Source organism: Podarcis erhardii (genome assembly GCF_964252035.2).
Source record: "Podarcis erhardii genome assembly, chromosome: 4".
Lineage (NCBI taxonomy): Eukaryota > Metazoa > Chordata > Lepidosauria > Squamata > Lacertidae > Podarcis > Podarcis erhardii.
Genome location: NC_138508.1, coordinates 96,170,595 through 96,187,087, shown reverse-complemented (window position 1 = coordinate 96,187,087; position 16,493 = coordinate 96,170,595). Strand labels below are relative to the sequence as shown.

The 16,493-nt window shown below is 43.5% G+C and overlaps 2 protein-coding genes across 4 annotated transcripts in view; one reads left to right on the top strand and one right to left on the bottom strand.

Annotated features, from left to right (window-relative positions):
* Positions 1 to 3,875, top strand: part of UGGT2 (UDP-glucose glycoprotein glucosyltransferase 2) — a 79,176-nt gene extending 75,301 nt beyond the window's left edge. For 2 of the 3 annotated variants that reach the window (XM_081857978.1, XM_081857979.1), the window contains 2 exons: positions 1,072 to 1,216; positions 2,056 to 3,875. In XM_081857978.1, coding sequence (XP_081714104.1) covers positions 1,072 to 1,216; positions 2,056 to 2,078 — 168 coding nt within the window. In that variant the 3' untranslated portion in view covers positions 2,079 to 3,875. The remainder of the gene's footprint in view (positions 1 to 1,071; positions 1,217 to 2,055) is intronic. The other variant, XR_014155544.1, reaches the window with a different exon arrangement.
* Positions 3,876 to 4,201: 326 nt separating this feature from the next.
* Positions 4,202 to 16,493, bottom strand: part of DNAJC3 (DnaJ heat shock protein family (Hsp40) member C3) — a 40,781-nt gene continuing 28,489 nt past the window's right edge. Inside the window, exons 10-12 of the mRNA XM_081858180.1 lie at positions 12,501 to 12,633; positions 7,447 to 7,595; positions 4,202 to 6,677 (exon numbers count right to left, since the gene is read on the bottom strand). Coding sequence (XP_081714306.1) covers positions 6,523 to 6,677; positions 7,447 to 7,595; positions 12,501 to 12,633 — 437 coding nt within the window. The 3' untranslated portion in view covers positions 4,202 to 6,522. The remainder of the gene's footprint in view (positions 6,678 to 7,446; positions 7,596 to 12,500; positions 12,634 to 16,493) is intronic.

Below are 16,493 nucleotides of genomic sequence, written 5' to 3'. Positions count from 1 at the left end.
TGAGCTCCCGCTGCTCCATCCCAGCTCCTGCCAACCTAGCAGTTTGAAAGCAAGCCAGTGCAAGTAGATAAATAGGTACCACTGCGGTGTGAAGGTAAACGGTGTTTCTGTGTGCTCTGGCTTCCGTCACGGTGTCCTGTTACACCAGAAGCGGTTTAGTCATGCTGGCCACATGACCTGGAAAGCTGTCTGTGGACAAACGCCGACTCCCTCGGCTTGAAGCGAGATGAGCACTGCAACCCCATAGTCACCTTTGACTGGACTTAACCATCCAGGGTACCTTTACCTTTTAAAACTGAGCAGCTGAACTTTACACGTGTTTAATCTGCAAGATACAACCCATGACTACCACTCAAGGTGTCTCAGGAAGGGAAAATTGCATAGCAACACTTTCTTGACTCTTCCAGCTGATCACTGGATACAGGTGTGAATGTCTTTCAAGAAGAGCATTGCTATCCAATTTTATATCTGCTCATCAGATCTCCATCTTTAAGAATCAGATTGTCTGCTGTGGACTCCCTATCAGAGTCACATTCTTGTGGTTTTGGTGAAGTTGACAGAAGAGCTTGTTTGGAATGAGGCAGTTTTTTTTAAAAAAAAAAAGATGAATGGTGGGACTGAGGGTTCCTGGGGGGCTGGTGACAGATGGTTCTGTTTATAAAAAAGAATGCTATCCAGATGTGCAGGCTGCCTAAAGAGCAGTGATTGAAAAGCATGGCATGCTGTTCTCCAGAAATGTATTAATACGTGGAGTTTTTTGCCAACATAATTTGTATAATGGCTGCTGATGTGTCAGCACAGCTACGATTTCTAATTCTGCTGTGGACCAGAATGGTGTGTATTTTAGGCCTTAATATGAGTCCCATTTGGAAAACAGATACGGGAAATGGGACAACACTGAAACCTGGGAAACATAGATTTGCTTCCCTGCTATGTTGTCTCTGCCCTTACTTGTGATTTTCCCCAGGGTTTCCTCCATTCTAAAGTGATGGCTGCAGGAGGACTGTGCCAGGTGACACTTCTGGATGACAATAACAGACCCATAATCTGTTTGTAATATTTGTATTTCAGTGTAACAATCCAAAAACCAAAGAACCCAAACTAGAGGCTGCTGTCAGGATAGTTCCTGAATGGACAGAGTATGATTCTGAAATACAGCAGCTTATAAATCAAATAAAAAAGGAGAAGAAAACCATGAGTCGGTCTCAACAAAAAGGTGAGGTATAGAAACATTTGCTCCTTAAAGACCTTTGGCAAGGGGAACAGGGTTTCCAACATTTAATTGCCTATCAGGACTGGTGAATTTGCAACGCTGGGGTCCTCAGAACCACTGGCGGAGGAAGGGGGTGCTGGGGGTGCAGTCCGCCCTGGGTGTCATCCTTGACGGGGGGTGACATCGCCCCCCTGCCCTCTGGGACGCTAGCCCCGCCCCCAGGTGCTGGAGCAGCTAGCTCTGCCTCTGCTCAGAACCATGCAAGGATGCCTTTCTTAATACATGTAGGGAGCCCTCATGAGTTCAGAAAGATCATTGTTTCAGAAAATTACCCTCCAACTCATGGATGGCAATCAAACTGCCAACAAGGGTGTGCTGCACCCTCCCCAGGCCCTATGTGTTTGCATATGCAAATAGAGAATGCCAAAAAAGTGTTCCCGCTTTCCTATAATCTTCCAATACAGTCCAAGGTAGCTGATATTAGAATTTGAGCTGTTTCCTCTTTCCTTTTCTGAAATGAATATTACTGCCTAATAAAATCCAGAGATTGTCCAAGCCCCTGTATAATGATACTGTCTGTAGCCCTTATTGTGAGTTAGTTCCAGAAGTAGAACAGCAAGCTCTGGAGTAACTTCTGGTTGTCCTGTTTCCTATGTGAAGGAACCAGCTTGCAATAGAACCAGCAACTTGGACAGAAGATTATGGCTAAGTAAATTAATTGTGATTCTAACGGTGATGAGAAAATGGCAGGAAGAAAGTCTTGGCTTTATTCAGTTCTTGTGTGATCTTGCAATTATTCTGTGTATTCAAATAATAATTATTTTTTTGCTTTTCATTTATAGATTCCAGCCATGATGAACTTTAGCACTATTTGAAGAGTGTCCTGATGACACAGCTACTGGCCATAGACTGGGGGTTAGTGGTAGTTTTTGTGGATGTATGTAAATACTACAGAGATGCTCTATATTTTTAAATAAAAACTTCTGGCATTTTATTGGGACTTGGAACGGAATAACAGAGTGGAAAGGAAACCTAGAAAAGTGTGGGCTGTGCAGTTTGTCATTCAATCTGATTGCCTTTCCACTTCCACTGCCTTTCCAAATTCTGGTGCTAGATTCGCTAAGTGCACACTGCTTTTGTTTCACATTACACAAATATTTTGTTGGAGATCTCATGTAATAATTTTAAAGTGTCTGTCTGTAGTAAACAAACAAACACCCCCATCTCATACTTTTCTTTTTAAAGCTCTATTCCATCTTTCTGCAGAAGCTTCCAAGGAGGCTGATCTGAGACAATACTTGAAGTTTCATTGCTTTTTCTGTATGACGTGTCTGCGTGCCTCTTTCTCGTGTTTGATGTCACTTTCACTGAACTTTACTCTCCTGGGGCAAGAAACCGGTTGGGTCCCATTCCGTGGAGAAAGTGCTGAATTTTGGAGGGTTCAGCTCGCCAGCTCAGCAAGGATTGAACAATCTTGGCACTTGCTAAACCTCAATATTCCCGCTGGGCTCTGAAAGAGATGCTGCGTAAGACCAGCAGCTGCTGCCATGGAAAACAAAGTTGGGAGCCCTGAGTCTCACCAAGAGCAGCCACTTAAGTGATGTGGGGCAAGCAAACTGCAACTACCTCCAACGTTACTAAATGAAGGACTTCCTTTGCAGACACAAATCCTCTGATATCTAGTTCCGGCCTGCAAACTTAAAAGTTGATAATCACTCTTTGCAACTTCTAAAAGCAATTGGCTTAGACCCCCAGAGGAAATACTGGAAGTAGTGGATACTCGCTCCTACACCCCCATATACTTTTAACCTTCTTTTCAGTCTACCTGCCTAAGTTTCTGTTTTGGTTCTCCCAGATAGCCTAGCTGCCCAGAGTGGCTGGGGAGACCCAGCCAGATGGGTGGGGTATAAATAATAAATTATTATTATTATGATGTTCTTAGCTGCTGCTGGGCCCAAAAATATTTGTCTACCTGCTCTGCCAACCTGGGGCAAACATGGCCATTGTTCTGTTTGCTGCCCTGGGTTCGTTTAGGAGGAAGGGTAAGATATAAATTTAATAATAATTTCCCGTCTCAGTTTCATCTATAAAAACCAAAATCTTTGTAAGACCTCGTACAGCTGCACCAGATTCCAGTTGATAAACCTTTTCCTGCTTCCACAACACTTTCTGTGACTGTTTTGAGAGTCTTTGCTGATACACTCAGATTTCTCTACCCCTTCTCTAAAATGCCTCTCTTTGTATAGATTAGCAAGGTGTCTCTTTTGCAATCACTCTTTCTTCCTCAGTCTTATGTTGCTTTGTCTTTTACAATATCAGCCTTGTTACCACTGACATCTGAAGGCAGCTCTGCTTAGGGAAGTTTTTAATGTTTGAGGTTCTATTGTGTTTTTAATATTCTGTTGGGAGGGCTGGGATATAAATAATAAATTATTATTATTATTATTATTATTATTGATGGGCATATGGTTTCCTGCATCCTCCTGATCTTTAATTTTATGAATTTTTGTGACACTAAGCCAAACTAATCCATGTCCTTCCTATCTCTCTGGTATAAAATGATGTATCAGGCTGGAACTAGATGTTACAGCAAACAATGGACTGCCATCTCCAAATGGTACATTAAGAATCTAATATAAAATAAAAATCAAATTATTCCCTCTTTGTGCAGTAAAATTTACTTCTCTCCTGCTGTGCATCATTTTTATTTCACATCCAAGAAACTGTAGAGGAGAAACTGAGACAGAGCAGGAGCTGTAAGCCTTCCATGAAACAAATGTGAGGGAGATGGAGCTGTTGCTGTAGAGATTTCTTTCACAGGGACCAGGGCTGCTTCTATTATCAGTATTATCAGATACCATGAGACAGTGGTTAAAAAGCAACATTCTACAGTGTTGTCTACTCTGGTTATTGTAAAACTACGGCACAATTATTTACCTTGGTATTAATCTCACTTCATAAAAAAAGATGGCAGCTTGAAACAGATAAAACTTAGACACAGCTTTAATCAAAATCTTTCTTGAATAGTTTGCATCTTTATCTTCAAAACACCTTCTTGGCTTTCAGAATCTTTTTTAAAAATAGAGCTTTATTCCAAGACATTTCCAAAGTGCACCCACACTGCAATGGTATATATGTTAACTGATACTGGCTGGTCTTTTTTCGCTATAAATCCTGCACTGAGGTACTCTTGTTCAATCTAATTTGCAGGCCCTAATTGCACTTCACCCAAGAGCAATACTAGTAGCTCTCAAAAAAACCAAGGGTAGCCCAAAACAACTGAAATACACACAAATAAAAGCACGGGCCTCTCAGGAGCCCTCCCCCATTTCAAACAATAGGCCTAAAAAAGGAATTATTTAAATTACTGTTCAGCATAAATGCATAAGAGCTGCCTTTGGCCACACTTTTGACATACTTCCCTTGGACACAGGAAAAGCATTAGGTTGGCACTGGTTACATTACTTAGGAAGATTACTGAGAGCAAGATCTGATGTGCAGTTCAGATGCATGTGCTCACAGAAACAACTCCAAAAATCCATCCTATGCCAGAAAACGTTATAAATTAAGAAGCCATAGGAGCACTTCAACCATTCAATACTTCTCTGCTGTTTTGGGATGTGTGAGGGAGAATGCGCTAGACCCGAACCGGACATAATTGTACTCCACAATTGACATGGCTTGGTAACAGCAAATCTAGCAAAAGAAAATATATTCAGAACTTACTCCATGCATAGCTCTCACTTGCAAGAACTGGTTAGGGGTTTGTGGATTATTGAATACCAGTAGTCCTGTAGGCTACAACATTAGCGGAGTTACTCTTGAACTTTTGACTCGAGAGCTGGAGTGAGAAGGTGGTGAAATATTTAACTAGGCTGCTCTGAGCCCAAAATGCACTAAAGTCATTTCTTAATGCTCAAAAATTGCCTTCTGGAGAGGTTTTTTTGAAAGCCACTTTTGCAGGTCCATCATCTCATTATAAAAGGACTCTAAATGCTGTTTTGAATGCATTTTACATGTACCAGAGTAATGCTAAATTTAAGGCTATCGGAAGTGTCCCAGTTCCTGCAGCAAAGCTAAGATGGAAGTCAGCTTTGGTTTCCTATGACATCAAGTAGCTCAGTGACTTAACAGAATGAAACAGTGCCTTCTTCCTATATAACTTATGTACCCCAAATGCTTCTTGGTTATATGCATTAGTTAAGGCAATGAAGCACTAAAAACTGCCATTTGGAGGGGTCACATTTTCATCAAATTGTAAAACACTGTTGATATCCTCATCCCAACACTGTCATCTTGACAGTTTCCTTACACTACACATCTCTTTCCGTTTTTCCTTTTTAAGAAAAAAAAAAATCTAAGATCAGAATTAGTTCTGCACATTTGGGGCAATGTCTCAGTCGTAATGCTCAAATGTCAAGCATATGTTGAGTGAAAAGCTCAAAATGGATCTATTTAATTAACACCAACTAAGAATATCATTCTATTTAAGTATCTTTCTGAAGCAACCATAAAAAGAAAAGAGGTTTTAATCCAAACGAGAAAATTGCCCTTGTAAAAATAAGTTAGAAAAAGCCCACAAGCCAGCTGCAGTCGTCCTATATTGGATAAGTAAAGAGTCCTAGTGATGCTTCTCTGGGGAATTATCTTAAGCACTAGAGTGGCTTTTTAGAGGACTTGCATGTTGCATAAAATCCTCCAAAAAAATAGTATGGGGACAGTTATACTATCTATACTCGGGCCAATCCATATCCTGCTTTGAAGAGGCAGGCTTTGTCATAACCTGAGCTATGCTTACAGAGCGCCTCAGAGGTGCCAACAGCATGAAGAAGTGATGGAGAAGCTCCTCCAATGTCTCCCAAGAAAACAAACTTTTCCTCTTAACAGAAATGAAAACTAGATTGCTTTTCTCACTGTAGCGACGAGAAAGCATAAAGTATCCCATCGCGTTCCAAAGGTCATGAAGAGTTTAGTAAAAAAGACGAAGAAAAATTAAAGTGCTTTGGGGAAACAATTGCTTCTCTAGTGTTAATGTGTCTTGAGTTGAAGGTCTCAACCCACTTCAGAATAAGTGGTCCAAAGACTTCTGCAGCCTTCCACCTCTTTAGAGATCTAACACCCAAAAGTACAAAAATAACCAGCACTAACATAACTGTTGTTTCGCTCTCCATTGTGGACTTGCTTACTCTTTAGCTTATCACTGAAAAGCTGGCATTTATTTAAGTTCAAGGACCGAAACTCCTAATTGAAATTGTCTAGAAATAAAAAGAGAGTCCTAGAAACAAAAAAGGGAGGCGGTGGGGTTGTTTCTAATTGAAGTGGAATTTAAATTTAAAAGGTCCTCCGGAACTGAACGGGTCAAACCCTTGCCACGTATTCCAGCCTCTGTGGAAGTGGTTTCCTCCACCTTGCTGGCTTTCTGCATCCAGCGGGTCTTCCCCTGCGTCAAACTTCCTCCGCATCTCTGAAAAGACACACACGTGGCAATGAGGTCTGTAGAACTGGACACATCATCCAACCGGGCTCTAGGATATTTCATAAACATGGTAAAGGTAAAGGGACCCCTGACCATTAGGTCCAGTCGTGACCGACTCTGAGGTTGCGGCACTCATCTCGCTTTATTGGCCGAGGGAGCCGGCGTACAGCTTCCGGGTCATGTGGCCAGCATGACTAAGCCACTTCTGGCGAACCAGAGCAGCACACGGAAATGCCGTTTACCTTCCCGCTGTAGCGGTACTTATTTATCTACTTGCACTTTGACATGCTTTCGAACTGCTAGGTTGGCAGGAGCAGGGACCGAGCAACGGAGCTCACCCCGTCGCAGGGATTCGAACCGCCGACCTTCTGATCAGCAAGTCCTAGGCTCTGTGGTTTAACCCACAGCGCCACCCGCGTCCCATAAACATGGTAGACCACTAGAATTTCAATGGGTGGATAGCCATAGCATGCCTTCCATCCCAGTAGGCCCTAAATGTCAGGTAATCAGTGTTTTTCACAAGTGGAGCATGATTAAGAAACCCGAGGTAGCCAGCCTGGTGCCATCCACATGCCAGCTGCCAGAATCCATCACCATTGTGCTAGCTGGGGGCCTGGACACGGCAGCATTGGCTACGCGTCCACGATGAAGAGAACTCCTGCTTTTGAAATAGAGATGAAAAGCAAAACATGTTGGCTGCGTGGGTCTATCGTTTTGAGAATGAACAAGTCCCAAAACAAGCTGCAAGCCCACATACCTGGATCAGTGAGGACTTCTTTGGCAGCTGCAATATCAATAAACTTCTTCTCTGCTTTCTTCTTCTCTTCCTCGTCCTGGAAATTATCCGGGTGCCACTGCATTGCTAGCTTTCGGTATGCTTTGACGATTTCTTGTTTTCTTGCATTCCTGCAGAGAGGGCGGGAAAAATCAGTTCTCCAACTGTCTTCACGTCAAGGTAAGTCTTGAAACACACGCACACACAGAAATGGACACCTTTGCCAGCACCTAAAGCCCTCTCCAATCTTTCATAGGGATCACGGGAAGAGCAGTAAGCTCCACCCCCAACATCCCCATAGGAGACATTTCCATATTGAGTGGTAAGGTTTGAAGGGGCTTTCTAAATGCATTCAGCTAAACAAAGGATTGGATGCCTGTGCAGGATCGAGCACCTTCTGTTATTATCAGGGTAGCTGATTGTTCAGAGGTATCTGAAATGCATCCATCTGAATGCACTTAGAAACCCCCTTTAGACCTAGGCAGTGCAAGTGCCTCTCATGCCTCTACAATTTCCCACCCCTTTGCATGTTACTTGAATACTTCAATAGGACTCAAGAATGCTAATAACCCTAGCTTGAACTCTTTTGGGATTTTTTTTAAAGAGACAGTTTCTCTGGTTATGCACAGTAGAGAAAAAACAAATGTGAGACCTGCACTAGATAAAAAGGGATACATGGGGAAAGAAGGGTAACATCCAACTGTGCTCAATCTATATACATAGTCTATTTCAAACCAACCCAAAGTATTTCTTCAGGGCATTTTCATCAGTCAGCATCTGCAGAAAGGGCATCGCAGCCCAAAACTTTCTGATAACTCCTACAAAGTCATTACATTTTGAACGTTACCAGTGTTCTTTGTATTTGGGGCCACGTGGAACACTTACTTTGAATTTTGAGCAACGTTAATCTAAGTCTGCTTGTTTCTTACATAGGTTGCCATAAACGTTAACCAGGCATCCAGTAATGTGTTTGTCCCTTCATGAGGAGGCTGAAAAGCAGGAGCAAGAAAGCCAAGGAGCTTCTGGGTCACTGTAGACATAGAGGGGCAGCCTGACCACAACCTTCACCCTAGAGCTGCAGGTGGGGAACCTCTAGCCTATAGACCAAACTTGGCCTGCATGGCTTCCCTCCATCCATTTTCACCTGCCCCACACCTGGAGATGGGCAGGTAGAGATGTACCATCAGGAGGCTTAAATGGTGCTTCCAGCTGCTCACTGGGAAGGGCAAGCAGACTTTGGCTTTACACCCATCATCATCTGATGATGACAATGACAACGATGATTTATTTGTATACTGACCTATTCCCATGGGTCTCAGGGTGGTCCACAACATAAAAATTGCCATATTGAAAGGTTTTTGGCAGAAGGTAACTGAAACTATCAACAGAACTGTACGAAACAACCTTACATTTACAGAGCAAGATACCCTTTTGAATTATATACCCAGCACATGGAACCTCACAAAAGGACAATACGAGTGGACTCTCTGTGCCCTTACCACAGCAAAAAGACTGATACTGATGAACTGGAGAAATAAAAATGTGGCTCCCTTCTACGATTGGATTGAAGACATATACATACTTATACAACTTGCATATAAACGCAGACTTGCCATGGACAAATTCAAAGAATTCCATTCTTACAAATACTGTAATAGGTTAAGATCCGGTGAATTACAATAACAACTTTGTAAAATACAGTACAGTGGTGCCTCGCAAGATGAAAATAATCCGTTCCGCGAGTCTCTTCGTCTAGTGGTTTTTTCGTCTTGCGAAGCATCCCTATTAGCGGATTAGCGCTATTAGCGGCTATTAGCGGCTTAGAAAAAAGGGGGGGAAGGGAAAAAACTCTCAAGACTCGCAAGACGTTTTTGTCTTGCGAAGCAAGCCCATAGGGAAATTCGTCTTGCGAAGCGCCTCGAAAAACGGAAAACCCTTTCGTCTAGCGGGCTTTTCGTCTTGCGAGGCATTCGTCTTGCGGGGCACCACTGTATACAGTTTGGGGTCCCCCCCCTTTATTTTCCCTTCTACACGGGTGCTGTTTCTTTTATTTACGTCTCATCATGTTTAGTGCGCATATTATCATGTCTTTTTTGAACTTTCAATAAAGTTGTCTGGAAAAACAAAAACAAAACATAAAATTGCTGGTGGGCATTAGAGCTGAAGATTGGCTGCACGATCAGATGCCTGGCTGTGCTTTGAAGCCCTAACAGCCACCTGATGTCTTTAGGATGTCATGTGACTGCCAGGTGGGCAGCCCATGAGGCTAGTTTCTGACAAAAATCTGGTCAGCAGAGCCAAAAAGGTTCCCACCCCTGCAGTAGAGCGACGACAATTTAAGAAGCACCTACAGATCCACTGCAACATTTTATTTTTGCTAATGCAACCTTGTTCCCATTCTAAAGGCCAAGCTCCTCCTTTTGTTAAACCTCCTTTCTTAAAAGTGTGCCATAAGCTGGTTACTTTTCATCTGAAGGAAAAGCAGTTGTGCAGAGCGACAACTGCTTCTTGTCAAAATCAGCTTCTTGTCAAAAGTCTCTCCCTGCTTCCAGCTGCAATTTGCTTCCTCGAGGGGTGCTGTTTGCAACAAACTGCACAGGGGAGAAAGCATAGTTCAGACTGGGGACCCCACACAGCAGCTTTTGCTAAAAGTGAAAAGTGGTCAGCTGAGGACAGGCAGAGAGCGAAGGGCAACTCTCTGCACCAAAGCAGTTGGGTGAGGTGGGAGAAAGGCTTCCTGCCCAACTCTTGTTGCTATGCTCTTAAATCTGTACCCTTTTAAAGACGCGAGTTTGCACATGGGAGACTGGTATTTCTAGAAGACACTTCTGAGCAATCGCCTCCCTCACTTTCCAAGTTGTTTCAGCCCTTGGTCTTTTATATCATTCTTTTTTTCCTTCCACGGCTATTTGCTTTTCTGTAACACTGGCTTTGTTCTTTGCTTAATACTTCACTCAGCCTTTAGCTAATGAGGCTTTTTGGTGCTGCCTGTTCAAATGAATTTGCTCTCCGCTCAAAATTAACATTGCTTTAGGACGTAGTGTACCCCTTTGGAGGCCAGAGCTTATCTAATCACGGTTCTCTCCAGTACGTGCGTGTTGTTGGTTCTTTTGGATTATATTTTGTATTGATATTTTAGTTTTGTTATGGCTTCTGGCCAAACAAATAAAAAACTGTACTTTCCTTAGGAGGTTGAAGAAGTCTCTAAAGTATTGTTGCGAGCAGGGGGGAGAGAAAGAAAGTTTTATTTGGAATAAAGAAATAACCATTCATTTGGGTCTGCATAAAAGATTGTCTAGCAACAGGGGAAAGTACACAGTTTTAGGATTAAACATTCAGGAGGACTTCCTCATGGGCTGTGACACTGGAACAGACTCACACAGAATATGGATGAACTGGATGAACACAGGAATAATAAAAGGAAGTTTCTTGTACCTCACCAATCTTACTGCGTTGCCCCAGCCGCCCTGGGTGGCTTCCAACATATTATACAGAAACACAACAACACAACAGAACATCACACATTAAAAGCATCCTGACACAGGGCTGCCTTCAGATGTCTACAAAAGATCATACAACAGGGCAGGCATCACTACTGAGAAGGCCATCTGCTTGGTTCCCTGTTACTCACTCTCACAGTGAGGGAACCACCAAACGACCATCGGAGCTGGACCTCGGTGTCCGGGCTGAATGATGGGGATGGAGACGCTCCTTCAGATATACAGAGCCAAAGCTGTTTAGGGCTTTAAAGCTCAGCACCAGCACTTTGAACTGTGCTTGGGAATGTACTGGGAGCTGGGTGAAGATCCTTTAGGGCCAGTGTTCTATGGTCCCAGGAAGCTGCTTTATACTCAGTCAGACTACAGGTCCATCTAGTTTATTGCTGTCAACGCAGCTGCTCTCCAGGGTTTCAGAGAGGATGCCTTCCCCAGTTGTATCTGGAGATGCTGGAGAATGGATCTGGGATGCTCTGCCATGGAGCTACAGCCCTTTGGCTCCATCAGGGATGCTGTAGTAGTGGATTTATTGTATCAGCAGGGGGCTGGATTACAGGAGCATTGAGGCACCATCTAAATCTACAGAACGAGCTAAGTGACAAGAGGTCCATGCTTGAGACTGAGAAGATGGCAAGTAAATGAAGCCAGTGACTGTATTTCCCACTCGCCTATGAAGTGAACATATATAAGGGAGTGCACAAGACAGACTGGAAGGGACAGCGCATGGGACTGATGTTTCTTTCTGAAGTGCCACCTGGAAATGTCTGTTCTACCCACATAGGGAGGTGAGCCCTGCATGGGACACCCACTCCTGGTGAAATGGTACAGTTTGGACTTCGGCCATTTTAAAGAAACACGAAGAAAGGGAAATGGGAATTACTTGTTCCTCTCATCTCCAATGTATTGCATAATGCCTGAAACCACTCAAAGATAAACCACAATCCTTGTTCCACAGTCACTTTTGGAATGTTGCAATGGTGCTTTACCTGCTGCCTCCTTGCAAGAACTGTGCTCCGTTATATTGCCTAACTGGTTTATAATGAGAGAGATATAGAGAACGCTGGGTGGTACTCAACCAAAGTCTTGCACTAGCACAAGGATTAGTGCTACTGCAACGGGATCCCTCTTCTCCTCCTCCTCTTGTGCATTGCCATCCCTGAATCGGCTCCAGAGGGCTGGAGAAAACCCCACAATAGATTTGGGCAGCAAACAGTGGGAGGAGAGGCAGCGAATGCTCCATTGTGCAAGGATAAATCCTTTCACTGTGCAAATGCTTGCATTAGTGCTATGTTGAATACAACTCAATGGCTCCATCCTCAAAGGGTGTTCTGCTCCCTTCAGGAACTATAATTCTATAAATGCCACATGTAATATGCCAACAGACTCAAATCCATGCATAGCAAGGATGTTCACAGGACAGCTTTGAGCACCTGAAAGACTTGTAAAAGGGGTGTGTGATCTTATAAGGACCTGGAAAAAAGGCAAGATACAATGGGCAAGAAGTAATATGTATAAACTTATAGACTATCAAGTACTCACCTTTTTACTCCTAAAATTTTGTAGTAATCTCTCTTCTGAGATTGCTTGAGTAGCCGCTGGGCTTTCTCTAAGCCTTCCAAAATCTGCTGGTCACTGTCACTGTGCTCCTTAGCAGTTTCATAGTCTTGAATAGCTACACATAATAAACAAGGACATGCATACACTTAATGATCTTGCAACAATTAATCTTCAGCAGAGAGGGCTCAATTTCACATTTTAACTTATTCACTGGTTTTGTTCGGAAAATCGAGTGTCAGCTAAGTAAGCCAAAATAACACACTTCACTTTGCACAAGCAGCAAAAAAGCTAGATAATTCTGTTTTCCCTCCTCAGGTGGGCAGCTTTGCGGGCAGGCCCTGGGCCTCCCCTGTGAACCAGCCTATTGCAGGCTGAATCATCATCCGGCCGCCAAATTGGCCAATCGGGGCAAGAATTTAGGGGGCGTTCCCTTGGGCACAATGCCAACTGACCAGTAGCGGCGCTTGGCACTGCGCTCAGGGCAAGGATAAAGGCCCAGCCTACAGGGCCTTTCGCCCTCTTTCTTTCTCACTCACTGCACTGGTTCTGCCATCCACCCTCCCTCAGATTTTTTGCGGATGCTACAACCTTGCTATGGACAATGTCGGTTGCCAGATTTAGGGGCCAGGCAAGAATTTTTCCCATCTGGCAAACTGGCTCCGCCATGTGGGTTTTCGCCTACCTCATAGCAATTGTCACAACTCTGTAAGGCGTACAGGCATTGAGTAAGCCTAGTCTTGGTTGGAGGGGAGGTTGCAGCCTCTGCCTGCCCTTCCATGGGTAAGGGTATCCTGTTAAAAGGATCCGGGAGAAGTGGATCTTGTCTGATGCTCAGACAGGGCCTAGGGCCATACCATTCCTCCAATGGGGACCACTAGGCGGACACCCCAATTTGATGTAGGTCATAGGGCGTACCCCCCTGCCCCTGCTGACATATGCAGTTGCTTATCTCAATGCCTATGGCCAAACCTTCACATCTGTAACCAATAAAGTTGTGGCCTTATTTGATGCCAAAACCAATATGCCCCGTGTTGTCTAGTTATTTGCACCTTAGGAAAAGGAGTGGTCATGGCTCCTCATTATATTTGTGATAGGATACCAGCTTTGAACCGCAGCTTCATATTTTTGTTGTTTGGAAGCCATTAACCATCGTTTCTCAGTTTGGATGCAATGAGTAGCTCTGGATAACTGCAGGTTCCTAGCGGGTGGTGCTGTGGGTTAAACCACAGAGCCTAGGACTTTCCGATCAGAAGGTTGGCGGTTTGAATCCCCGCGACGGGGTGAGCTCCCGTTGTTTGGTCCCTGCTCCTGCCAACCTAGCAGTTCGAAAGCACACCAGTGCAAGTAGATAAATAGGTACCGCTCCGGCGGGAAGGTAAACAGCATTTCCGTGTGCTGCTCTGGTTCGCCAGAAGCGGCTTAGTCATGCTGCCCACATGACCCGGAAGCTGTATTCCCTCGGCCAATAAAGCGAGATGAGCGACGCAACCCCAGTCGGCCACAACTGGACCTAATGGTCAGGGGTCCCTTTACCTTTAGGTTGTTCATTTGTGTGAAAGGCGTGGCAAAGTGGCTGCATACAGGTGTCTAAACCTCATGCCTATCTCAGATTATTACACTGAGATTTGATAATCTGGTTGGTATTGTTCTATAAAAGCTGAAAATGCAGTATTAGCAATGCCAATTGGACAGAAATATGATCTTTTCCTCACTTAGCTCTCTGTTCCACCTGCTCTGCATTAATTACTTTGCCCTTCTCTTCCAATATCTCCCATTCATTCTCTTATAAAAACCCCCCAGTCCTTCCTATCAATGGTTCTTCAGAAATCCAAGCGTTGGAACAGGATGGGGAAGTTAAAACCATATTAGAAACCAGCACCACTTTGAGTCAATCACTGGAGCAATCCACACACAAAACCATTGTGCGGACACTACAGAAGGTGTGTTTTTGTAAAAATATGAATGTCATTCACTACTAAATGGAATGCTTCAGTTTTCGTTTTAGTGTCCTTCACAGTTTTGCATTTCCTAAATAATGAGCCTTTTCCTTTCGGTGTCTCCTTTTTTAATCTCGGAAAGTCTCATTGTGGATCTCAAGACTTCTAGTTTTTCTAAGTAAGACAAAGCATTTGCATCAGATTATCTTCCAGCAGCTGTTCTCTCTCAGTAGGCATTACATTTATCTTTCTGCTGTTTCTGGGTAAGCCGGCAGGAGACAGTGACCAATTTATATCACTTAAGACACTCAGTGGCTGCACGCAATTCCCTTTCGAAGAAGAACAAAAGGGGAAAAAGTAGTTCTGATGCCCCAGCGATTTAAAACATCCATCCACCAACAAAGCGCAAATCTGATTACTCTTTTTCATTCTCACTAAGCCAGCCTACTGCGATTTGCCACTAGAGTTCTCTGCCTGCCACTGTCATTTCTTAACACTTTGGCCGTTCACTTAGAAAAGCAGCAGGAAACTGCTATTCAGGCCCATCGTAAACACTCTACGGCTACGTCAGAGTTGGGAAGTGAAGCTCCTGAGATTTCCTCCCCCATCTTGCAGCTTTATTGCTCTGGTAATGTTAAATGCCGGACAACCTCATCCATCCCTTTAAAGCACGTATTATAAAATCTCACAATGAATGAAAGAATGCCTGCTGAAAGTTTGCCTTTTTCGTTCATTGCCACAGGCAACTACAACACACCATGGCTAATGGAGTGAAGATACTTGAATGCAGGTTACATACTGGCAAAGGGAAAGCCGGTGTCATGTAACAGATAAAAGTGATGGATTGGGTTCAAATCTTCGTTCTGTAATGAAATCCATCAAATTATCTTGGGGCAGTTGCTATCTCTTACCCTGAATCCACCTCAGAGAAACATTGTCAGGATAAAAAGGGGGAAAGCATGAAGTGCTGACAAACCCACTTAAGCAAAATAAAGTGACTGATTTAGGGTTCGTATCATCATCATCATCATCATCATAAACTTTATTGGACTAGCCAAAGGCCATGGCATCAGTCACAAAGGGAACAAAAAGAAAAGCAATAGTAACCATAAAAACCATAAAAACATCAGGCACTGCAAATACAATAAACCACAGTCACGTTTCCTAGAACTTATTTGTTGCATATGATAGAATATCAGGGGTTCTCAGGTAGAATGTGCCAGCTTAAATGTCTGAATCACCTTTGCAATTGACCGCTCCCCTGCTAGAACCTCCAAACAAACTCAAGGGTTTATATCGTACCAGTCGGGCAGAGAATGGCTCTCTTAGTAGTTGCGTGTAAGGAAAGATACAACCCAGGGTTAGAATAAGAAACCTTACAGCCCCTACCATGATCTTGATGATAAAATTCTCAAGTCTCCATTGGTGAAGCTTACCTGATGAAGACATAATGCTCCTGTCTACAATGTGTAGATTTAGCACTTTGCCAATGTTCTCAAGTATTCCTAAACAGATAGGACGGCAAGGGTACCCAAACATACTTTAAAACAAGGCTTCCTAGAGTTTTATTTTCTCCCTTCCCCCTCAATGCTGTATTGGACATACATACCAATCAGCAACTTGAAAAATGGTGGAGTTGACCTCTCATCCCCTGCCTCAAATGGGCTACCTTTTTCTTTTTTAACAATTTATATATACAATGACACTGTGTGCGCTTTTTTTAAGCAGGAAAAACTAGTTGCAAAGCTACACTGGGGGCAGAAAGGAGGAGGCAGGCTTGGCAACAAGGCTTGCTACCTTGCATACTTTATCAGACAAAGGTAACTTCATGAACAGCAGCAGTAGCAGCGCAAACCCCAGAGAATCCACACTGTTCAGAGTTGGCTTCTGCTGCAAAGTTTAGAGAGGAATAGTTACGCCTGCGAATAATGCACTGAGCACACTACTACAGCAACTTGACTGTTCAGAATTAAGAATGTGAATAAATGCACACCAGTCATTCTTAATCCGTTTTCCAACAGGACTGATTTTGCATGGT